This window comes from Homalodisca vitripennis, chromosome 4, assembly GCF_021130785.1.
Source record: "Homalodisca vitripennis isolate AUS2020 chromosome 4, UT_GWSS_2.1, whole genome shotgun sequence".
NCBI classification, from domain to species: domain Eukaryota; kingdom Metazoa; phylum Arthropoda; class Insecta; order Hemiptera; family Cicadellidae; genus Homalodisca; species Homalodisca vitripennis.
The window spans coordinates 72,121,222-72,147,956 of NC_060210.1; the positions used below are offsets into that span (position 1 = coordinate 72,121,222).

The window sequence follows — 26,735 nt, forward strand, 5'->3', positions numbered from 1 at the left end:
ATAAGAGCATTATTATTATTATTATTATTATTTTATGCTCTACAAGAACAACTTATAACATAAGCAAAAATCTATTCTTTTTGAGACTGCCCGATGACACAAAAGGATTTCAAGAATAGGACGCTGTATTAATGAGAATACAGAAGCTCAGGAAAATGGCTATACCTTAAGAACTAAAAGACACATTCTCCACCTTTTACCTAGAACCTATACGTTCTAATATGGGCTTCCAAGATACATATATGTTACATGTATCTTACTTGAAAATATGTGCGTGTGTTTGTATTACTTAAATAATAATTATTGAACGTTAAAAACGTTTTTTAATTTCAAACCATGTCATCCATAATAAAAAAACATTGGGTTATAAATTGAGATGTATTTGTATAGATGATATATGTACTGTGTATACAATTACACAAATTTCGAGACATGACTTTATTAATTTCGTGTTTTTTTTGTTTGTTTTTTTTTTGCCGAGGCTGAGCCGTTGACGTCCACTACGTACATTACACATAGACAAAACAAAAGCTCGGCGATGAACAATCAATGTTATAATTATTGAACGTATACAAATATAAATCGACGAAAGATAAATGTATTTTGTTTTTTAGCGATTTTAATGTCATCATACTAGCGATAAAAATACTCTTTTGCCACATTAGACATTCTTTTGGGTTACAGTTTTAGATCAAATACTCGTATTACAAGCATCAACCTGAGATCTGACAGGGGAGGCACGGTATAGACAACAATTTTGTTAATCTTACACAAAACAAATTTGGGTTTTATTTAGCAGTTTCTTAGAAGCAAATAAGTTGAACCTGAAAAAATAAAACTGATCATTTTTAGTATGGCAAGTATCGAAAAACATTGCAACATGAAAATTGGAATAAAGTATTCAATGAGAGAAATGTTGAAAGACAAATCATTATTTTTTTTACAGCCAACGTTTATTAATAAAATTAGAAATTAACAGGTGAGAGCTTCAAGGTGCATACATTTTACATATCAATGGCCCATGAGAATGATTAATTATTATAAATTAAAGAAGTTTGCACATAAAATGTATTGCTAGAGTACAATTGGATACGGCAAGGGGCTTCATTGCTGCTACTGGCGGCCTAGAAAATTATCACCAATTCTATTCTGCTGTTATTATTTATTTATACTTTATTCCTGAAATTGATGTAAATAAAACATGTTCTAGTGTGTAAAACAAAACATTAAAACATTACGAATTTCAAGTCAGATATTATTTAAATGGCCACGATATTTCTTTACTTTGATTATGGACTTAAAGTGTTTGTGAACATTTGATTAAAACGTTTACAAAATAAATTAAATGGTTATTTCTCAGATATATCAGAAGTTCATCACCAAAGGGTTGAAAGTTCATTATTTTATTTTTATAGTTAGGTCAACTATAGAACACGTTATGATAAGCATCTAGTTTTGTATGCGTCTTACACAATTTGGTTGAAACAATACCGAAGTGTATAACAGTAATATCAAGTAAAAATTACTCACTTTTAAGAATTATAAATTTGTAAATAGTAAAAATAGCGACTGGATATTGTATACATATATCGTATTTTATTTTTGTCAGTACTACCACTATATGTATTCATTAATAACACAAGTCAATAATTCATGACTAGCGCAAACAACGGAACGATGTCAACGAAATCGATGAGAACTACGTTAAGACTATAAATTAGCCGTCCAAAGAGACAACTGAAAGGCGTTCATGGCCTTTGCTCGCTGTCTCTCTCGCCTGAAGCGCGGGAAGTCAGGTCTAATTGTGTTAATTGCCAACCCCCACAAGTCGATGGACTCGTCATTCCAAAAACTTACGAAGCATGGGTCTTGTGGTTTACTATATGTCAGCTGTTACAGTTAAAATATCAAACAAATTAAAACTAAACTAAACTATATTACATTATTCTACAGGTATACTTTAAGTAGTATAGTTCGTTGGTTAAAATACACCTTGAATATTTGTATAAATGGGGGGGGGGTTAAATCCCCCAACCGGATACGCCTATGACCAGACCACGATGGCAACCAGAAAAATGCAGACTAACTAATTTATAAACAGAGCAAAACAAACTATTGTGTTTTGAAAGTTAGTTGAGTAAGTTAACATCATTAACGGTTTGTATTTTTGACGTGCATTCCAAAATTTTTCAAAATCAAAACATATTAATTTCAACATACGTTTAAACGATTAACATGACACTTCATTTAGTTGAAAAGCTTTGTAACGGTTTGGTTAAGTCGCTTCTACTCTCCATGTTCCGTAATTCCATTTGATAAATAACCATGCAGTACATTTATTTTATCGCGTCACTTCAAATAATTGGCAGACATGATTGCTGTACTTTCCATACCGATCTGCTAGTCACTGAGTGAGTATTGACCTCAATTTCAAGTGGATGAGGCCCTTCATTATGAAATCTGCAATACCAATACTGATTTGTCCAGGAGGAAAACTTGGTTAATTCAGGATTCAAAATAAATAAAAATTAATATTTCCAAAAATATTGTTGACTATACCAATTTAGCTTAAAATAATCATGTTCAACCGATCATTAGTTTCGAAAATAATAATAGCAATAAATTATGTAAACAAAATTAAGTGATATATGACTTTGAATATTAAAAACGCTCCTTTGGAAAATTGTCCTAATGTGACTTGCCAAGTGGCTTTCACAAATTTCGTAAAATTGATACGATTAAAAGATGTGATTTGTTAACACTTTTAAGTCTTATAACATCTTTAGCTTAATCGGGAGCTCGTTTAATGAATGTGGTGGAGTGAGAAAAAGAATAGATTTGTACATTATATTTGAATGAGTCCGTCTTATAGAGAAGAGCGGATTCGAGTCCAACAAAGTATGGCTATAAACAAGATCAGTGGTGACATCGTGATTGTGCTCAATTTATTGTTAGCTCCATAAATTGAATCAATGGACGCAATGATTGAGTTTGTGTGACAGATAGAGTGTCAGGCGTTGAATATTAATCAGTCTGCAGAATCCGGATTCAACTTGATATGTAGGCTATATAACTGCTGACTCGCTGGCTTGTTCAATTAACTCCGTCGATTAAACATTATAATCTGCTTGTACTTTAAATTCGATTTTTACTTCAGCAAATTATAAACATATAAACGAAATTAAATAAAACTGAAGCATCGGTTTTATTATAAAGAACATAAAATAAATTAAACTATTAATTTCTTTACACAATGAATGTATAAAAGCCTACATGGACAGTCTTTGTATGCATTAGGATATAATTTTGCAGCATTTTCTTCTATTAAAACGTATTATTAACATTGTTATTCTTAAATTTATCTTGATATAAATATGAAAAAGATGACCAATCTTTTGTATTAAAGTGACAAACCAAAGCCTGTGTATAAAACAATTAAAGTTTACGAACCCAATGTTGTCAAAATAATTGTCTTCTTCACTTAATTTCTTAAATGCAAACGTGTTTACAATACATTGATACTAAACAAACAATTGTCTTAATATGTAAACCTAAAGATATGGTAGTGAGAGGCAGGGTCGGTAGCATTTATAAACCTAATATGAGGCAAAATATCATTTGTAGATAAGCTTTTCTTCTCAATTTCGCTTTGTTAGTCGCATTTATATCCGTTTGTGTACTCCATTTTAAACTAATCTATAAGTACAGTTTATCTATCAATCTGTTAAGATTCATTCATTCTGTAAATTTATGTGAATTCAACAATCACGTAAGAAATAATAATCGTATATATATTAACGAATATACGAAAATATATATATACCTGTATATATATATATATATATATATATATATATATATATATACGAATATTATATACGAATGAATATATACATACATATATATATATATATATATATATATATATATATATATATATATATATATATTCGTTAATATTCGTATAGGATATATTAAAAAGAAAACTAAAATAGAGTCAAAATATGCATTCAAAATAACAGCTCTACTGAAGATCTGGTGATATATTTTACACACAGTTTTACAAATAAACAGTTTATGAAACATCCTTAAACGTTTCCAAAAACACGAAGAGTATCCAATGGTAAATGTGAAACAATCCATAAGTTAATGTCTGTCTAACCTTCATTTCGTGTCTAGTCCTCCATTTAAATGGTTCAAGTTAATATAGAACATATTTGGGGGCTTGAATTCAAATTATTGTACAGGTTCTATTGAGTCAATTCGATGAAACAAATAAGTGATTAATCTGTTGCTAAATGCACTGACGGCATGGTATAGTAGATAAAGAGTTTGATCGATAATAATCAAAGATAGAGGTTATCGCGAAACAACCAAGTCTAGCAACAGCCAACAACGATCCTGTACTTTCAGGCAGACTAATAGTACGTCACGCCGCCGGTAGATGGCAATATAGACCTTTAAACCTTGGGTAGGCTTTAATTACACCGAAAAAAAAAACAAAACAAAAACTAGTGCAACCCTGAGGCGGGACTATTTATTTGGGGACAACATTACAATGCTATAACAGAAACTGTTTGTATGAGAATTATTAAGTACGAGAAAAAAACACAAACAGCGAAATAAAGCAGATTCCTAAAAAGTATAAATTACCCCGATGAAAGAGACCTTACTGTAAATTTCTGATTTGACTAATCACACTACATCAGTGCCGGCTTACAAGGATAAACCATCTATGCCTTGGATATTTTCGTTTCTATTTGCTCAAAATCTGGTGTCGAGTCTGAAAAAATGTAGCCGATATGGTTGTTTTTTAAACGTAATATTGATCATGTTTGAAAAGCACTTATACAAGTTCATATATCGTTACAGCCTGAGATCGCAACCACACAAATTAAGGTGTTTCCACAGGTCTACACATGAGTACTGAATGTCACGTCATAGTCTATGTACCGCAATTTCCAGGAATGTCGTAAAATGTATGATACATTAAAAGACACAGACGTAGTCTATCACCGACTGTACTATCTTGTAATCACACGAACTACATTACTCTCTATCCCTAGCTTTACAACAACCGTGCTTGTATACAGGGCTTTACTGACAGTGTGAAATTTTCAAGAAGCGCCTTGTGTGTAGCTATACAATAATAGATTTTATTTAAAAACTGAGTGTAATTGGAAAATGTTTATCTCTAGTCTCTATGTTTCACTAGAAAATCTTCTCTGGTGGCTGAAGGATGGCTGTGCTGGCGGTTGCGCTAGCCCTGCTGCCTCTAGCGGCTGCGGAACTATGTCCCGAGCAGGAACACCCTCGCTTCGAGTGGCTGGACTACGTGGTGCTCGCCGCCATGCTCGTCGTCTCCTGCTGCATCGGCTTCTTCTACGCGCTGTTCGGCAGCAAGCCTGAGACTTCAGCTGACTTTCTTCTCGGAGGCAGTGACATGGGTACCATCCCAATGGCCATGTCTCTAGCAGCAGGGTATTTGCTCTTCTAATTTTAATTTGTTTTCTATGGATATTCTATAGACCAGATGTATGATCACTTTTCTATTAAAAAATCGTTTTATAAGCCTTTATTATACATTTTGACCAAATGTAAGTTTTAAAGTGTAAAAATGAATACAAGATTTTTTTTAAAATATATTGTGTTGTAAAAATAACGATGGTATGTTTTCAGGTTTATCACAGCCATTGAGCTGTTAGGAAACCCGTCTGAGATGTACACATATGGCACACAATTTTGGATGACATGTGTTGCGTTCTTGGTAGTAGTTCCTATAACCTCGTACTTGTACCTGCCTGTCTATATGAAGCTGCGGTTGACATCCTGTTATGAGGTAATCTTCTGTTGTGAAATGTTTACAACAATATTTTGAGGGGTTTAAGTACAATATTAGACGTAGATATAATGTGTATATTAATGAAATAATGTTTCTTCTAATGCCAAAATTGTGTTTGACAAATTGGGTATGAATTTATTTATTACAATTATCTAAAAATCAACCACTGTTGATTTCCCTTGAAATTATGATAATTCTTTCTAGGTTTTGTTTCTAGTTTTGATTTCACAGTTATCTTGCAAAGATAAAAGCCATAGATTGTTGCTCAAATTCAGCTTTTATCACCACCTCTACTCTGAAATAGCTTCCTTATTTTCTTATCCATGATCTGCCTGAAGAGATGAATGAATTACAAACAAACTAAATAAAGCATAACTGCAATTCACATAGATCACCAGGGTAAATCAATAGCTACAATTACTTCAATGGTTGATGTCTTTTCCGAATCGCCTTAATATAAGGCTGCAACTTTATAGTGAATACTCATATAAATTTGAGAATACAAATTTGAATAAAGATTTCTTTGAAATTGATGCTTTAGACAAAAATCATTTAAGTCTCCACAATTCCATGACAGAGTTGGAGATGGTTCAGAAAAATCAGAATTAACTCAATTACACATGGCTTTTGATTGTGGATACTACTGAATTTGTTTTGAACTGACACTTCTTGGTGTCCTTGATTAAGCAAACTTTGTGCTTAATCTTAACTTACCCAATCACACATAATGTAGCTATGGTAGGAAGGGTTCATTCAATTTGAATGTTGAATTTAGCTCCAGTTCATCTTTCTTTTATTGCAGTGCTAGTATCTGTATTATACCAAATTACTTTTGCCCATAAAAAGCTTCTCTTTGTACAATAACAACACAGTTCAGCACCTACTGCTGTCATTAAAACCTCCATTAAATCTTTGAACCATCGAATACTTAAATTTTGTGCGTAATGCTCTATCTTACATTGTGTTTTACTTTTCGGCTTCAATTCGCTTCGTCAGCTAGATAGGTTATAAAAATAAATAGTAGAATTTTGTTTAGAACTATTTTACAGAGTGGAAATAGTAATTAATGGCAAGTAACAAGTTTTTGTTCTTGGTAATGAACATTGCCATGAAGGTAAAGGCTCTCTGTTAAGGTGTCAGCAGATATCACCCTAAGTAGCAAGTACAGTACCATATAGTTGCTTAGTCTGGACTTAAACATTAAAATGAGTTTCTTTTTTTACTTGTAACACCTCTGAATACACCTTTTACATGTCTTCCTTCTTAAAGTTATACTCAACATTCATGTCTGTTGCAGTATTTGGAGCTGAGGTTTAACAAGAAAATAAGGGTTATAGCTGCAGGACTCTATGTATTACAAATGGTAATTATTCATCAGACTTTGTAATAAGGGAAACAAAAAACATATAATTCTTAATGAAATAAAACACCAATTGCGAACTGAGGATAAATTGTTTTGTATAAATTTTTATACTAAACTAAAACTAATAACTAATATAATACTCTGTGAACTGTAATATACTCGTATATGTAGTGACTCAGTATATGGTGACTATATAGTGAACTCAGAGGTGACTCAATAGAGGTATGTCTTTTTCTATTAATAAGTGCTTTAATTCACGCTTATGCAATATTTTGTTATTCCGTTTCAATGTAGTTTAACTATACAATTATTTACAAAAAATTAACGAGTTAAATTATGTATGCACACTTGTGTTAAAGAAATTCAAACGCCAGTAAAACTTATATATTTATTTATTTCTGGTTCCTAAAACAATAATAGCCATAAAATATTGTACCTCAATATTTTATTTTTCATAGGGTTTGGCGTTATATAATTTTAAATGTCCGGTTTATATGCATCTAAATCAGTGCCAGATTTATCACTAGGTCTTGATCTAGGGCCATGGGCTGGGAGAGCCACATGAAGTCCACTTATATGTATATAGAATTTGAACACACATATCAAACCGTGTAGCATTAGTGATTCTTACCACTCGTTAAGTTTTTATTCAATTCTGAGATTATCAGTTGATGTCTTTCCATAAAAATTGAAAAATTTTTAAATCTATCAGTCGCATAAAAGCCAATGAATTAGTATATTATTGTCAACTCGACGATAAAGTAGTTTCTCTGATCACTATTCATGTCATGTTATAATTTGGATTTAAAACTCTTAACAAAAAATACTTGATAGTGAAAATTTGATTGTCTCGTAGCTAAAGTGCAAGAGCACTCAGTCTTGAAAGTTGAGAGATTAGGACTCAAACCCCACTAAGTAAAAGATTTTTTCATCATAAAATAAATGTTTATAATTTATTTCCGATTAAATTTGATAATTTAAGATTGTCGGAAGATGTCTTTCCATGTGAAAGGCAATAATTGTTAAAAGGAAACGATCGTGACCTTCCCAAGAAATTCGAGCATTATTGTCTAGAGCACTACGATAAAGTGGTTCTCGTATGGCAACTCCGCCTTGGATAGTTGGGTGATGACTTTAAGAGCCCCGGATAATGAGACCCATTGCCGGTAAAAAATAAAAGATGGTAATTTAATAACTACTTTGTTTGTGTAATTCTAAGGTTCTAAAACTACAATGTAATTATTTTGTATAAACAAACATCTTGTGCTCTTAATCAGATCACAAGTTTCGAAGCCATAAATTTTAAAGTTGAAATTTGGCTTAAAACCGCCTAAAACATTACTCTTTTTTGGTGTTTTCAACTAAAACGAGACATTATTGTTATTGTGAATTATTTTCTGCATGTGAGAAAACACAGAAATGAACCAGCTAAATTTTAATGTAGCTCCCTTTTTATCTCTACTATTTAGTTTGTGATTAACTTTCAAACTCAGGTATCTAAACTTCCTGCTTCAGTTAGATAATAAAATTAAACAGTAGGTAATAAAATTCATTAAAATACGTAATTATTTGCAAAGAGTAATAGGGTTGTATGTTAAGCTTTTGGTGGATAATCCATCCAATAAAACGTTACTAACAGAATTTGTTAGTTCTTTGTATGAAATTAAATCAGTTTTTAAATTATAAGGATGTAAGCAACATATAAACAATTTAACCAAAAATGTCATATGCAACCCCATTACTCTCATCAAATGAATTATAATATATATATACTTATATATATATATACTTCAAGAGGAATTTCAGCAAGCGAAACCTAGATAATCTAAAAATGGAACTTATCACAGAAAGCTGGGACAGTGTACACAATGCCCAAGATGCTGAAGAAGCATATAACTCATTTCATGCCATTGTAAGGAGAGCATTAGACCATTGCATGTCCCCTCTCAAAATCAAGGCCTAGAGGGAAGCCAAAACTCAAGTTCCAATATGACCCTGAAGTAAACACACTTAAGAAGATTTCCTTAAGGGCTTGTACAGATATGAACTGACAGGAAGTGAACTTGACAAGGACACAATGAAACAAAAAAGAAAACTTATGACCTAAAACTTAGAGAACTCAGGCGAGCAGCTGCAAATGAGCACATAGCCAGCTCTGACAATAAATCTAAGGCACTCTGGAGCATCATCAGTGGAGAAAAACAGCAAAAAAAAGTCTGATGACACACTTACACAGCTAGAAATTGATGGAAAAATAGAAGACAGCCCGATGGTAATTGCAGAGCAAACTTAAACAGCTATTTCTGCCGGGGTAGCAGATATCACTCTTAATCAAAATCGCAGTGCTCTCCAAATTAATACTGTTCCACCACAGCCCACTGCAAATAATCCAACAGAACCCACAACTAACCATGGCCCCCACCACACATAATGAAGTACTGTCTGTAATACAGACATTAAAAACCTAAACTGTCATGTGGCATTGATGAAGTCCCATCAAAGGCAGTCAAAGCATTGTGCAAACCAATTAGCAGCCCCACTCGTCACAATAATTAACAAATCCTTTGATAATGGTCACTTCCCTTCAAAACTAAAACTCTCTAAAGTCTACCCAAAGCACAAGAAGGGATCAAAAACCAAACTTGAAAATTTATCGACCAATCTCTTTAATCTCTCCTTTCTCAAAAATTATAGAAAAAAAAATTGCACTAAAAAGGATGGTACAAACACTTGCAAGAACAAGAACTGCTATCAAAATTGCCAACATGGATTCTTGAAGGGAAGATCCACCATCACTGCAATGACAAGCTTAGTAGAACATATCACAGACCAACTAGAAGATAATAAGTTTGTCTCAGCCATCCTTTTAGACTACAGCAAAGCATTCGATTGCTTAGGGCATGATTTGATTGTGAAGAAACTATCAATTCTAGGCTTCCAAGGCAAATCAAGGCATTGGGTGGCAAGCTATCTAGCAGATCGCAGCCAGATTGTGGAAATCCATAGAACCATAAATAATAAATCGTGTACTTTTAGGTCCCAAACTCAGCCAATAACTAGAGGGGTGCCCCAGGGTTCAGTCCTGGGTCCTTTCTTGTTTGTGTTTGTGCTGTTTACCAATGACTTTAATGACTTCATTAACCACAACAACATCCTCCCCATTATGTACGCAGATGACACTAACACTTCTTCTTCAACATGACCACAGCGCAGGGACTACACTCAACAATCACTACATCAACTGGAAAAAAGCTCTACAATACTGTCTACAAAATGACTTGGCAATCAATCCGTCAAAAACCACTCAGCTAAATTTCAGTAGAAGACATGAACAGATCCCAGAAGTTCCCAACATCTTGGTAGAAAATCATTCTAAATTATTGGGCATGACAATAGACACCAATCTTTCCTGGACTGAACATGCTGATACATTGAGCAAAAAAAACTTGGACCTGGAATTTTTTGTTGTGAGAAGAATAAAGTGGATAGCTGGACAAGAGGCTGCAAAAGCAGCATACCATGCGCTGGTAGAATCCACACATAAGATATGGCCTGACTATATGGGGAGGAACTTCACAACAGAACCTTGACAGAATACTGGTGCAACAGAAAAAAGCTATAAGAAGCACTCGCCAACCTCACTCCAACAGAGAGTTGTAGAGATGCCTTCAAATCACTGAGGATTATGACTGTCATTGCCCTTTACATTTACTCAGTAGTTGTCTACACAGACCAGGCAGAGCTTACCACAGGAGAGAAAACATTCACTCCTACAACACACGGAGAGCAGCAGACTATCATCTTCCAGCGCACCGCACCACACAATACAGCAGAAAACCATCATATATCGGACGGAAAGTTTTCAACTCACTTCCAACAAATCTGAAAATCCTCAACGGCCACAACTGAAACGCCATCTGCAAGACTGGCTGATGGAGCGACCATTTTATTCAATGAAGGAATATTTTGAAACAAGATGACTGAAGCAAGACCGAAACTTGAAGGACCTATTTCCTTTGTATATTAAACTTGTATCTCTTGACGAATGTACATTTCTTAAAGAAATTGTAATAAAGATTTTTTTGACTATTGACTATAATGCCTTGTGATTTTAAAATAATAGATGTTTATCAACATCTATATTGACAGGGAGTATTTGCACATCATTCAACTTGGTAATATAAAATAATAATAACTTCATGGCTAAGTAATTAAACTTATATTCTAAGTAAACTTTTTGGAATATAAAGTCACAAGTAAAGCTTAGTGTAAGTGATGCCCAACTATGTAATGTTTTATTATATGATTACAGGTGCTATATACTTCAGTAGCTGTATATGCTCCAGCCCTAGCACTCAGCCATGGTAAGTACTGCATTATTATGTACGGAATGTACAGTACTCTTAATTTTAAGGGTTTCTACCAGTTGAAAACAAGTTTGTTGTTTCTAAATTCATTTCAGTTATTTATTTTTTAAATATTTACTTATATTTGTATAATGTACAGTTTAATATTCCAGTTGACCACCTCACTCATAACTCAATGACACTAGCACTGGACTCAAGTGTCCAAAGCATTGGACACTTTGCACTGAATTAGGAAGTTGTCAAAAAACCATAGATGAGTCTTTAATGTAATAAAAATGCTTTTGTTTTTGGAAAAGACCAAAGTCCAGGTAAACAGAGCCCTAAAATGAAAAGTATTTCTTTCCAGAATCTGATAGCAAAAAGTTAAAAAGGACAATAATGCTAAAGTAATATTTACCCAATTAGAAAGTGTAAATGTTTGACAATTTTATTAATAGGGTCATTAATCAAAATGTATTGTTTCACTTAATTTAAAAATGCTTCTTTGTCAAGGAAAAATTTAAAATTTTACTTAACATGTTCCTGTAGTTCTCACTTGTGCTTTAAAAAAACATAGTAACTACCAAATTAAGCAATACATAATCTTTAATGTGAAATACCACATTATCTTCATTCTTTTTATATTGAACACTATTTTAATATAATTCTGTTCTTATAAATAATAAATGCATACATAGTTAAGAAAGGAAAGTGAATATTTATTAAATACAATGTTCACATGTTCATGTTAAACACAGTTAAATGTTCAAGTTAATCTTCAGATATTATTTCAGAAATTTTAAGTCCATCAATAAATTTGCATATTTAGCAATCATGTTGAATCTAGTCATATTTATAATATTGTAATCCATTCTTGCAGTCATCGTCACACAAGCCCTTTAGAATAATGAGTTTAAAAATTGTAATTAGTAAATGAAAAAATTTTTCCACTACAATCAAACAAATTAGCATTTATAAAGAATTCATTTAATTCAGAATATATCTTACTGTATCAGTTTTTAGTTTAAAAATATCCTTTAAATTATCCGTCTTTCAAAAGATTTCTCCAAGAAGATAATGTTACATAATCATATTGTTAATTCAACTGGCAGTAATCCATTACATTCAATTTTTATTTCACTGGTGCTATATTTAAAATATATGAGTTGGATTGGGGAATTAAAAGAAATAAATAAATATTGAAATCTAAAAATTAGGAATTTAAAGTGTTTTTCTTCTTTTTTTACTTATATACAGCTTTTACATTTGGTAAGCAATTTGTACAAATTATATTATCTAAATGTCATTATTGCTATTGAAAGAGTAATGAATATTGGTTTTAGGCAATGATGTAGTCAGGAACAGATTTGGAGGGGGGGGCGTCAAGACAAAGTTCGGCGGCCTCACCTGGAAACGTTTGAATTTTTTTTAAATTTAAATTTAAGAAGCAAAATAGTGAATTTTCCACAAAGTTTTTACTTCTTTGAATAAGTTGTATCGACAATTGATGTTCATAATTATTGTAGAGGCATTTCTTTTAGTAGGCTGTGCAGAATTAATAATTGATTCTGGTTAGACTTATGTAGTAATGTTATTACAAGAAAGATGCTTTTATTGTCTGCAAAACACAGTACATACAGTATTATATGAATGCACATTAAGTAATTATATAAAAGAGGAAAAGTAAAATGTTTCTTGATGTCTGAGCAATGGTACTTAGTACTTGCTGTGGGGAAACTGATATTTTTCTGTGGTGGACAGAGAGTAAGGCAAGTGCAGACAACCGCTCATTTCCCATTTTGACCATTAAAATGTTCTTAACCCGTTTCAATGTTGATAATGATCTTTTAGTAGTACATGTCAACACAGGAAGTGCCCCTAACAATATCATCAAACAAAATATATATGGGCATAACTGTTTGTCACACCTGTCGAGACACTCAGTAATTTTTGGACGTTTTAAAACAAATTTCTCAGTTTTCCATTCTTGGAACCACATAAGATATGTTAACAACTTTAACTTTAACAACTGAGGAAGATGTCTCATGTACAAAGTAAATTGATAGAGTCAATCTATTTTATCAACGAGGCTAGAAGAAGCATGATTGTGTTTGAGGGATTCAAAAGATGTAATAACATCGCTATTGTGTTCAAATCTGCTATTAAGGTTATTCAAAATGTCATCCAAAGCAAGGATGAAAATAATTCGTCAAAAGTATTCTTCCACATTCTGATGTGGATAGTTGTCTCTTGTTGTTGTCTGACTGTTCATTATTCTTGGAAGTTCTAGGTCACCAAAAGTAGTCTTGTATTATTCTTGGGCAGACAGAAATAATTGAGTAATCCTTCAGTTAATCTTTTCAAGGTTTTTATAGCATTTCAGCAATAGCTTTGGCATAGCCTATTGCAGAAACTAAGTCTACCTCTGGACTCTAAATATTTTGGCAATAATGTAGTGTAGCTCATAAAATGTTTAAAAAAAGAGAGTTTATAAAAGAGTATTTTTTCAATTGTAGGTAAAAGAGAACTTGCCTTGCTAGCAAACTGTTTGATCTGATCAATCACTCTGAGATAGTTAAAACAGACTTTAAACAATGGTTTCAATAGACTCAACAAAAACCATGACAACATTACCCCTTTCAATGAATCTAGTTTCACATAAACATAGTAATGTTATTTTTATAGACTCTGCAGTATATAAATCTGTGTTTGTTTTAATATATTACTTGAATATAAATTGTTTCTAACTGTTCCGAGGCAGTTCTTAATGCTCCTGTTGTTCAAAATTTAATGTATTGCTAGCACAGTGGACATATGATGTTGTTGGTATATGGTCAATAGTTAGTTGTGGCATAGTTGAGTCACTAAATTATTTACAACTTGTTTTCCTTGCATGATGAAAAGCAATCAATATATTTATCATTACATCCCTTCATTACAGAAAACTGTACACTGTTCACTAACACTGTATTAAAAGCACTTAATACCCACTTAATACTCATTTATAAGTGAATATTAAGGTAACGCAAACAGAGCTTGTAAAGAAAGTCATAATAAACAGAAGTCTGGCTTTAAGAGGCTGCATAGTAAAATGAGTTTAAACTCATTTGGTAATAAAGTTAAAGTAAGAGCTATTATACCAATACTGAATTATTTCCGTAGTGATAACTGTTTGCAAAAAATTAATTCAAAATTTGAAAGTTTTGGGAGGTCTGGACCCCTCGGATCTCATTACTGGCTACGTCTTTGATTTTAGGTTAACTTGTATTTTTATACTGTTGTAAACAAATCTGACAATAAACCAATAGTTGTAATTCTGTGATGTTTATTATTTCTTTGACTAAAATAGCATTTTTGAATATTGTTGCTTATCTAAATATTTGATTTACTTATTAATATGCATCTTCAAATATATCTTGTTTCTAAACTTCAAATATGCTATTAAGAATTAAAATCTTTAGAATCATTCAATTTAATGAATTTTAAATAAAGATATCAAAATCATTATCGAATTCATAATAAGATTGTTTCATATAATAAGAGCATAAAGATATATTAACACAATAACTAATGAATGAATGTCCTCAATTAAGTCACATTAACTCATACATTAATGGTAAAAATGTTGCATGTTATGTTCCAGTTACTGGATTAAACACCTATATTGCGGTCACTCTGGTGTATGTTGTCTGCATTTTTTATGCTTCTCAGGTACATATAGTGTATTACTTTTGAAATCATAAAACATTTAATATTAGATGTATACAGAAAGAATATTATGCTCTTAAATGAACAGACTAACAGATAAAAGTTTTATGGAAATTTTTCACGAATAAATTTTACAAAATAATGAAATAAAACATTCTGAACTAGTACTATTATTTTTCTCATATGAAACCCTGTAGCATTAGAAAAAATGCTACTGTATATATTGGGGTGTGTGTGTGTGTGTGTGTGTGTGTGTGTGTGTGAGAGAGAGAGAGAGAGAGAGAGAGAGAGAGAGAGAGAGAGAGAGAGAGAGAGAGAGAGAGAGAGAGAGAGAGAGAGAATTCATTTAGATTTAGTTTAATAGACTGATAATATATTTTGTATCTTAGTAAATACGTAGATATATACCTTTCAATTTAAAAATTTATATTAGGAGTTTTCAGCGAAGAAAAAGAAAGTTTTACTTAAGAAACTAGTCTTTAAAAATCACTTACATTTTTTTCTGTATTCATAAATGAAAATTGTGTTGAATATAAAATAAATATAAACTTTTTTAATGGGTACCTAATTAAAAAGCCATACAAGCGACATATCCCTAACATATTTTGTTCAAAAGATATAAAATATTGAGTTTTATTTGTTGTTCAATTGTTTTTAAACCTTAATATAGATAGTTTAAATGTATTGATTTTTGTAGAATCCACCATGTAAGTCTAATTTATAAGTACCTACAAATGATATTTTTTTAAGACTTTATAGTTTTTAAGTTTTAATCTCTAAACGTTGTGGTTTAACCTATAAACTCTGTTTTTGTATAAAATCCCATTCTTTTAAAGGCTCTACAGTAATCTTGATTGTACACGGATTAACACAGTTCACTGAATATAAAAATTGGCACAAGCCACATATTCATATCATTTATACTCGTATTTAAAAAGAACATCTAATTTTTATTTTGTAAAAAATTGTATAAAACTACATAGTTGCCCAGAGACATTTTATCCAATGATAATTCCTAGAATATTTTATGGTAGTTTAGATGCAGCAAAACACAATGTTGTTATGTAAATGAAGACATTTTATTACAGTTTTTACACTATTCATGCATGAAGGAATATATCTGTAATCCTTCTATTCTTTGAAATCTCCTATCCTCATCAACAAACATTATTGTTATAATCTATATTGTTTACTGTGCATAACATTCAAACAATATGTTCATGATTGTTTTGTAGTATTTTAAAGCATGATAGTTTTATTTTTAGTAAACTTAAAAGTAAAGAAGGACTAAAATTGGTTGTTCAAATTAATTTACTGTCAATATTTAAAATTTATTTTTATAATTTATAAAATCATATTTCACAATTTTAATCATAATAGTAAACATTAAATAGACACAACTGTTGGAAAAGTTTTTATAGTTTTGCATTTCACTCAGGGGGGGATGAAAGCTGTTATAATGACAGACACTTTCCAAGCTGCAGTTCTAATCCTGTCCATAGTAGTCATCATCATACTGGGCCAGGGGTTGGTCGGAGGATTCAGCCATCTTGTCAACGTCAACTATGAGTCCGGCAGAATTGAAATATTTCAGTAAGTTTATTTATTTATGTTATACACTTCATACAAATATTGTTCATTTCTTAACTTGTGTGCATTATACTGATTAGAACTGGTGGTTGAGAGATCTGAGCATTTTAGGCGATTTTTATTAATTTCATTCTCCCACATATAGCTTTTGAATATAATAAGTTAAGAGATTGGCCTTTCCATTTTGTAAAATACCTACAATATAGTACTTCATTAACCCAACAAATTTATGGTTTCTATTGTTGAAAAATGTATATTGATCGGGATTGTGTCATTTCAAGAATCAAGAATCATTTATTGTTGTCCCACATATATTATAGGTATGCATTGACAAAGTCAGGTTTACAATAATGTGCTATTAGATCAACAGTCAAGAACACCATCTCTATAGAGAAATGCAAATAAATATACAATTAAACATTTGTCAAAATATAGTATTAATTAAAACTTAATGCTAAAATAAATAATAATAAATTAATAATAGCAATAACAAACAACAGATAACAATGAAAACAATAAATAATAATTGTTAAAAATTAAAACATAGCATTAATTTGAGGTGTAACACATAAACAAAAGTATAATTGAAAGCTATTTTGTTTATGAAGAATTTTCTGGCAGTTATGTTAATCAGAAGGAGGTTCGAAATAAATAAATAAAAAATTGTTATTGGTTTAGTGTTTGTAGATTATTCAGAGGTAAGATAACATGGGGTACAATCAAGATTAAAACAATCCAAAACACTGGTAAGGTTTAATTTTGGCTGGCTTATACTTGCTATTGTAGATCTACACTACGAACATAAAAATACCAATATTGTCATTTACATTTCATTGTATTGTAATAGCGTATATTACCTCTTCTCATGGAGGATTTACTATGGAAACTAAGCAGATGGTTCCACTCCCACCTATACTGAAAATCCTGTAACTCCAGAGGCAGCTCGGAATACCTTTTAGGTTCCTCAGTACACAATGTCCTGTCAATGGTAGTACTAGGCCTGGCTGTCAGATAGAGCCATGAAAAGTTGATGCAATGAGACTTCTCTATTTCCTCTTTTCTGTGATCAAGGGTTTTCTATCTACAAAAGAGTCACATAAGGACATTCTTGAAGTAATACTTGTAATTTAATTGATTCCATCTTTCTAGACTGAACCCGAATCCAACAGTGCGACACAGTGTGTGGTCTGTGGTGATTGGAGGCACTGTATATTGGACCACAATGTTCTGCTCCAATCAGGCATCCATCCAGAAATATCTCTCAGTTGAATCCATCTCGCAAGCTAGGAAGTAAGTGATACTATTTGTTTTTAGGTTTATGTCATTTAAAAAAAAATTAATTACTAGTCTCAGTCATTGTATTTGGTAGCAAGTCTTAGTCAGATATTAGTTTTAAATCATATTTCTACATATATACTCCACTTTCCCAAAGAAATTTATATTTATTTATATTACAACTAATTAATTTTTTTTTTATTTATGTTATGATATTATCAAATTATATTTTCATAATTTCATATTGAATTGTTAGTTCACAATAAATTCTGGAATATTCATAACACAAGGGACCTTAAGTGTTAGTAATCTATTGAAACTGATATACCTATTTTTCATTGGATGAGAATATGAGAGATATGACCCTTGGGTCAGCAATCTTGGATTCTATTATTTATTTTGTAATTTTATGTTTACAGCATTTCTCTGAAGACCAGAAAAGTAGAAACGCACCTTTTTGTCCCTCTAAAATAAATCAAGTATACATACTTAAGATTATTCATTTTGGGAAATTTTCCAAACTAGACCCAATAAAGAATTGTTAAAGATAAGGATATTTCACTTTTACAGTGTGTATTTGTGTGGATTGACATAGTTAATAAAAAATATAGCCCTTTTAAAAATGTGTATGATATACTAAACAGAAAATTATGCTTTTAGTGAAAGCCTTCTTGCAGAATTTCAGCAAAAACGTAATGTCTTCGAATATCTATCTTTGTAGAAATGACATTTTTTCTTTTCAAAATAATTAACTTTTCATAATGAAAATGTTGATCAATGTTATTTGGTTTATTTTTCTTTTTAAGAGTGTAATAACTTAACATTAATAAAAAATTCAAATTCTGTTTAGAAAAAACATTTAAATAAATAAAAAATGCACAGTTTGGACACATGTACAAGATATATTTACCTGCCGAATTTCATGGAAATAACTCATGTGATCTCTGTAGTAATCACCACTGAATGAAGTACAGACTATAGATAGGGCCTTAAACATCGCTTTTCATAATTTTCAACTTTTAAATTGAATATTTTCACTTGTACCTTAAATTGAATTTTGGTACACTATTACAATACATTATCCTATTTTGGATCAGTGGCATAAACAATAACTAACATTACTGATATGGTAAACAAAATTAATCTGTTTTAAGCAATGCAGTCATCTTTATAACATACACACAACCTTTACTTTAAATACACAAGATAATTCAATGTCATGAAGTCTCTTTTTTATTATGTTTTTGCAGTAGAAATCAAGTATTAAATTATATAAATTGTTCAGTGTAGTATTGATACTGTAAATTGTATATCAGCAGTATTAAATTTAATTTAATGTCAACTCATTCTTATTAATGTATTCTTATCATGTGCAGGGGGGCCGTCCCACCCCACTGAGCTGGGGGCATTCTATACCCTCGACTGCAATGTTCCAGACAACACAATATGATATATTTAAACAATCCAAATTCTGAAGGCAATCGTTCTGTTGCAGGGCTTTGTGGGTGAGCAGTATCTCACTGATAGTAGTGTTCAGTATCAACTTCTACACTGGCATGATCATGTACGCAGAATACAAAGACTGTGATCCACTTTCAAATAGGGTATAGTATTTTTTTAATATTATTTTTAGGTCATCTAAATTAATGCTAATCCGACCAGTACGGCCTTTGTCTTTGTCGGCCTTTAGTGGATACTAACCCACGAAATATCTTACGATGTACAAACTCTTACTAATTCTCTAATATCAAATGAAGTAGTGATCTTAATTTGCAATATATATAATCTTAGAGTTGATGTGATGTACCTCATCACAAAGTTTAAAAATAGGAATTTGTACAATTATAGTCTTATTACTAATATAACCATATTGCTTACTTTGAAAACAATATATGTAACTTGTAATTTTTATTATATTTAATGATACATTTTTAAAAACATTTTACATTAATAATCCTAGTCAATAATAACACAACTTGAAATTTGAATTGTAGCTATGGTGTTAAGTGTGATTCAATGTGAATATTGAGTATAACTCCAAGTTCACCTTCGTCTTATTGCAGTGTATGAAATCTGATGCTATCACAGACTTGACTTCTGGAATCTGGATTCACTTTTGTCTGAAGAGATCCAAAAAAGAGTCGCCAACGAAAAAGCTCAAAACAAGCTCTTTGCATCGTTTTGACATCAGACACCTAGACTATAGTAAATAGTGTAATCTAGATTTTTAGGTGTTTTTAGAGGAAGGTGAACTGGATCTAAACGCAACATTCACATTGAATCAATCCTTCTTACCATAGATACGTTATGTAGAAAACTCAGCTGCTCTAAAGTTATTTTATCTTGATTTCATTTGTGATAGTAGTAATTTGAGAAGTTGCTATATATGATTATAGCAATACACTATCCTCAACAAATAAACTTTTTTTGATTGTAAATTGAGGAATAATACAGTCTAAATAAAAATGTATGAGATTGGTTGTACACAAACCAATATTAACAAACAAGTTTTCATGAACAGTGGATTTGTCTTGTTTAGGTGATTTCTGCGTCTGACCAGCTACTGCCATTGTTTGTTATGAACACTCTAGGACACCTACAGGGTATCCCGGGCTTGTTTGTTGCTGGAATATTTGCTGCATCATTAGGGTATGTGTTTCTGAGTTGACTCTTCATTAAATTTAAGTACACAAGAACATGACTTTTGATCGGGAAAACATGTTACTAAATTGCAATACCCTCTTATTTAATTTAGTTATTCAAATCATATTTTAGAAATAATAAATAATCTAATATAATTTATTAATCCTGCACCTCACAAGCACCATTATAATCACAGTGAATTTCTTAAAAAGGTAAACTACTCAGAGAAAGATATATTACTACTTTAAGCCTAAGCTATTAAAGGGGAAAAAATTATTAATCACTTTTTTAGTTTTAAGTCTAAAATTATTACATTACAGCTTACACCCCATCTTCTTTTATAATGAATGTTTTCATCCTGGTTTCAGTTTCAAGTTTCCTCAAGAATTATTCAAGTAAGCCAGAAACGTATTGAGGAGGGTAAACATGTTGTTTTATTTGTTATGAGTCTACTTGTTATCCACTACCTAACATCGCTTAACATTGTCTCTAATTATCTTAATGTTCTTTAACTCTCATATTTAGTGGCCTGAGTGTCCCGCTCATATATTTCTTATTACAAGGACATATTATACTCCAACTACAGTTTTTTAATACTTGGAATTACTACCAATCTATAGAAGTACTTTAGTAAAACTAAGCATATCTACTTCCATAATCATTATGACTGCTTCATATTTAGTTTCTGAAAACCTCTGAACTTGATTAAAAAGATAACACCAAGAGGTGTGATTCAGAAGGAACAGAGGAAGTAATACAAAAATATTTGGAAGAACAAATGCAGAACTTTGGAAGATGTTATGTATCTGGTGGGGGTATATAATATTCATGTATCTTTTATAGAAACACCTACACATAAAAAAAATAGCTAAGATACCTAAACAAGTTGGAACAGTCAAAGAACCCTCAGTATATAAAATTTAAATACACATTTTGACTTCGAGACAAGAAACAATATTTGAGACCAAAAGTGTCTGCCCATTATTTTTGACAACTTGCAAAAGAGTATATTTCAGTCTTTTAAAAATAGTGTTCTATTTTTTGTAATGTGCCAATTTCAAATGTTTGAAATCCTGCTATTCTTTCTAATTATCCATTATTATTAATAAATATTAAAATACAGAATGCAAAGATATTATACAATTTGACGTTTATAATATTTATTGCTGACTGCTTACAGACATTAAATTATGCTTAGGTGAGGGTAATATCTATTAAATTATCACTAAACTTCATTGCAAACAGGTTTTAGACTCTAATTCTTGGACTTTCCTTCAGCATAATGATTTTTAAAACCTACAGGTCCACACATTACTGGGTTCAGATATAATTATTAGCCACTAGTTTTTTACTTTATTATGCCTTTAACAATGAATGATTTGGAATGTTCAGGACAGTTGCATCAGCTGTTAACTCCCTGGCTGCTGTCACTATCCAAGATTTCCTGCACGGTGTATTTGACTACAAGCCTGAGGAAAACAAGGGTGCCTCACTCTCCAAGTGGATATCAGCTGGTTTTGGTGTCCTCAGCTTCCTGCTTGTCTTCGTGGTGGAGCAGCTTGGCAGTCTACTACAGGTACTGACCAAAGAATTAACTGGCAGATTGAGGCTCTGTACAGAATATTTTTTGAGGCTCCGTTTACTATAATTTTCAATGTTAACTCACACAAATAGCATTGCTTGTCACTATCCAAGTTTCTAATTAAAATTTGTTTTAACTTGAGACATTTGTTGAGATGGTGAATAAATAAATTTAATATTGTCTATCTTTGTTTAATAATTTGTTTCTATCATAATAAAATTGCTAACAACAAAACACTTTGACTATAATTATTTTTTATTAGTTAACTATCAATTTTCAGACTCTAGTAGTATTAGTATAGGCTATAACAATTTGTTTTAAATATTTTCCAATGTATGTGATAGGTAGCATTGAGCTTCAATGGAATGGCTGGAGGAATAATGCTGGGCCTGTTCTCTTTGGGAATGTTCTTCCCCTGGGCCAACTCAAGGGTAATGACAATACAAGCGTTATTAATTTAAAAGTGTATTTATATTAAAAATCCTAATATAAACATTATTATACTTATAAACTAATTTGGTGCAATGTGGTAATGCTATTGGTGACTTATTGGTAACTTATATTATTGTACAGTACAGTAAAATCAACAATGGTAACTATGTCCATAGGGGGCACTGGTGGGCTCCTCGGTTGCTATGGCTCTGGTGGTGTGGATAGGTGTCGGCACTCAGATCGCCCAAACAAGAGGTTTTATGTCAGCTGAACCCAAGCCAACATCACTAGAGAGCTGTAACTGCAGCATTAACTACACACTTCCTTCCCCATCATTCAGTTCTGATGAGTAAGTTTTCTGCATCACATGCATTCAGTAGGTAACAAGTAATTAATTTGATATTTAAATTATTTGATATTACTTGCTGCATATGGTATATTTTGTTTATGGACAAAAAGTTCTAATGTCTTGCTGACTTAAAACTAACACATACTTTTATCTTGAGATTTCTTTATGCTATTCCTGCCTCAAAATAAGGTTGTAGTATTTATAGGAAGATCACTTGCAATTCAAAAACATGCTTGCAAATCACAGGTTGTTTATCATTTGTAGTTCAATAACACGGAGAGAGGCCACAACACACAATTTATTAGAACACTGAGCTCTAATTTTAAATCTGGCTTGTGGATTTTGTTATTAACGTACAGAAATAAAGAACATTCCATCCAAAAAGAGTTTCAATAGAATTTTATTTTCCATCAAAACAATAGCATTTTGAATCTGAAGCACCTTTATTATATTTATATACCCAGAGAGAGTTTTGGGTAGGTATTATAAATCTCCTTCCCTCCATTAATTCAAATATTTAAGCAGCGTTAAAACTTGTTTTAAACTGAAAATATGCTTGTAACTACTTAACAAAGTTCATTGTTATTTTTTTTATTGCCACTATAACAGCAGTCAAAAATCATTTCACAAGACTAATGCTTAAATGCTTCATGAAAAGGCCAGTCCATGTGTAACACATCTGTAACACCATTTGACAACTTGAAACCAAGCACAATGTGATGCATTCATCGTTAATGAAAAACATCTGATAATGACTGATATACCAAATTGTAATGTTCAACCTGTGTCACAAACGTTACTAGGTTTATACAAAAAGGTGAATGTAGTACTGAGCTGATCAAATAAACCCTTGATATTTCTGGTCTATCTCATTGAATTTTCATAAACCCTATTAATATATAATCAATTTCTATTACAGCATTTTTTGGTAATAGATATTTGCTACTTCTATAAAAACAATTGTATTAGTAAAAATTTTCCGGTTTCATAAAATTCAACATCTAAGATTTTAAATTACTGTCATTAAAGGGTGTAAAGGGATTTTGTTGTTGTATATCATATAATGATGCATGTATCAAATTTTGATATGCTCTCTCAATTTTCTTTTAAGAAAAATAAGACTGTCAAAACAACATATGGACAAAAAACAGAAAACTAAGCATTTTCAGGCATTCTATTGATTCTTGTGTTGATACCTTGAAGTGATCCCTGAAATATTTGGGTAAATATTTGGGCTGGGTAAATAAATGACATTCTCAGCAGGAAATTTGAATAAGGTGAACCTGTTCACCATTGAATTTTAGAAACATCACTGAAGAGCAACCTGAGAATCATATTTAAGGAGAGCATTGAATTTTTCTCGTACTGTCAAAGCAATATCCCTGCAGAAGGTAAGCCAAGCATTTTACGTGATTGATCTGATGGAAGCAAGATAGCAACATAGTAGTAGAGGGAAACTTATTCTGCATTGATTATAATTATCTAAACCACTTCTTTTTCAATTATCCCTTGATTTCTATTGAAGTTTCATCCACCACTCATGTGGATATTATGATAGCAGTCAGGTCATCTTGAAAGAAGGTAATTGCCTGACAAATATCAGCAATTGCTCTTGCTCTATTAAAATCTCTACGAGATAACTGTTCCTCGTGCTCTAGCCAATAAGTTTTACAAAGATTCCTAAAACTATCATATCAGCTAGAGAAACAATTACCTATGAGAGACATTATGTGGTTATGATAAAAAAATGTTTTTATATCTGAGACATGCCATCCTCTAATTGATGAGAAGAGGCTTTCTATTGGGAACATAATGTCAATTACTTCCTTCCTGCTCTTCTCTAATTAGAGTGAGGTATTCCCATAATTTGGTAATTTTAAGTAATGTGTTAGCAGAAAGGTAATTCAGATTTACCTCTAGGATTGGTATCACAGTGGTCCTACACTTAATGGTATATGTAGGCATCAAATTGTAGGTGTTGCTAAGTTAACAGGTGTCTTGCCATCAGGAGTATATATAACTCTCTAACACCTATATATGCTTCAAATCTTGCTGCTTTGTTGGCTTCTCATGTAAGGTCATCATTAAACATACAAAGCTGAGGACTCTCTTTAATGCTGTTGACTTTCCAGTCCTAAATGTTTTGCTTCTTGTTCATATTACTAATCATACCAAGGATCTTGGTATTATCTTCCTAGTGAGATGCCTTGGTATCGCTGTGTTTGCTTTCTATGACCTACATCAAGCAAGGCTTCGTCTAGGAACTTATTTTTTTGTGATTTTTCTAAAAATATTTATTTGCCTCATTGTTCAGTATGTCAACCCCATTAGATATAAGGACCACAAAATCAAGGGAAATATTCACTTATAATGTATCTTAAGTCACTACCTCCTAAATGGACTCTCCTATATCTGGTCATCTTGAGTCTTTGATATTTCTCAAGAGCTTTCACCATCTTCTTAGATGTTAGATGAGTGTCCAAATAAATTTGCATGGTTTTATATTTGATTGAAGATATATCCAGTTCTTCTTCAATCTAGTCTTTGTTATTGCCTTTCCTCAATTTTTTGGTCTGGTTTTCTTTAAGGAATACAGGACATTATTGCTATGAACTATTTGAAGCACCTCCCATTGCTTTGCTGGCATTTTTAGATCTAGCTTGTTCCTTTCATTTTTAGGATTCAAATATATTTCCTTTGGTATTGAGCATTGCTTTAAGATTTTTGTGCACCTGCCATTGATTTTGTTTTGAGTTCCAAATTAACTTCCTGCTGTAAAACTTCTATAGTATAACATGTTATTTTTGTATTGTCCAGCATTACATGTGTTATTTTTTATTTAACAATTTTTTTATTTACTATTTTTTCTCATCTGCAAAAGAGGGATTAGTAGATACTAGTTTAAAAATATTATATCCCATTTCTTATAACGCTTAACAATGATATGCTTTTTATAATCTTTTGTACTTTCAGGCAAATAAAGATAGTACTTTAACAAGATTGGGAACTTCTTGTTAAGAAAAGTATATAATATAATGAAGTGTGGCTTGTTGCAGAGTGTTTGTGCTGTATCAGATTAGCTACCTGTGGTACTCTGTGATTGGCCTAGTAGTGACGCTGGTGCTGGGACTGGGTACCAGTCTAGTGTACCAACCTCAAGATCCATGCCGCCTCCATCCTGATCTCATCTCTCCCCCTGTCCTGGCTTTGCTCCAGAGCCTACCCAACTCTATAAAGGAATCTGTCGGCCTACCAGTTCAGGTAGGCATTCAGTCTTTGATATGGTCATAGCTTTCTGATAAAGTAATAGATTTAAGGTTACATATATGTGAAACATAAATTAATCTAAGTAAGAAATATGTTATTATTTTGAATGAGTTTGGTCACTCACTATATTATGTTATGACACAAGTAGATAGTACATAACATCTACTTGCTACCTTCAAAAGATCATCTGTTTCCAATTTAAGTATCCTAGTTCCTAGTTATAATGAGTTCTAAAGAGAATTGTTTCAGGATGGCAGCTTTCAATCTTTTCTCAGATTTGCAATTCCATACTGTCAAAAATGTATGCAATGAAAAGACTGACAGAATCTTCTTACACA

General features: G+C 31.7%; 1 protein-coding gene across 2 annotated transcripts in view; it reads left to right on the top strand.

The window, feature by feature from the left end:
- LOC124359522 (sodium-coupled monocarboxylate transporter 1-like) overlaps positions 1-26,735 on the top strand; it is a 40,392-nt gene that overhangs the window by 9,612 nt on the left and 4,045 nt on the right. For both annotated transcript variants that reach the window (XM_046812328.1, XM_046812329.1), the window contains exons 2-14: positions 5,216-5,481; positions 5,680-5,839; positions 7,140-7,205; positions 11,518-11,569; positions 15,195-15,262; positions 16,698-16,852; positions 17,999-18,139; positions 19,620-19,728; positions 20,664-20,773; positions 22,160-22,343; positions 22,694-22,780; positions 22,958-23,130; positions 26,187-26,391. In XM_046812328.1, the coding sequence (XP_046668284.1) occupies positions 5,240-5,481; positions 5,680-5,839; positions 7,140-7,205; positions 11,518-11,569; positions 15,195-15,262; positions 16,698-16,852; positions 17,999-18,139; positions 19,620-19,728; positions 20,664-20,773; positions 22,160-22,343; positions 22,694-22,780; positions 22,958-23,130; positions 26,187-26,391 (1,752 nt within the window). In that variant the 5' untranslated portion in view covers positions 5,216-5,239. The remainder of the gene's footprint in view (positions 1-5,215; positions 5,482-5,679; positions 5,840-7,139; positions 7,206-11,517; positions 11,570-15,194; positions 15,263-16,697; positions 16,853-17,998; positions 18,140-19,619; positions 19,729-20,663; positions 20,774-22,159; positions 22,344-22,693; positions 22,781-22,957; positions 23,131-26,186; positions 26,392-26,735) is intronic.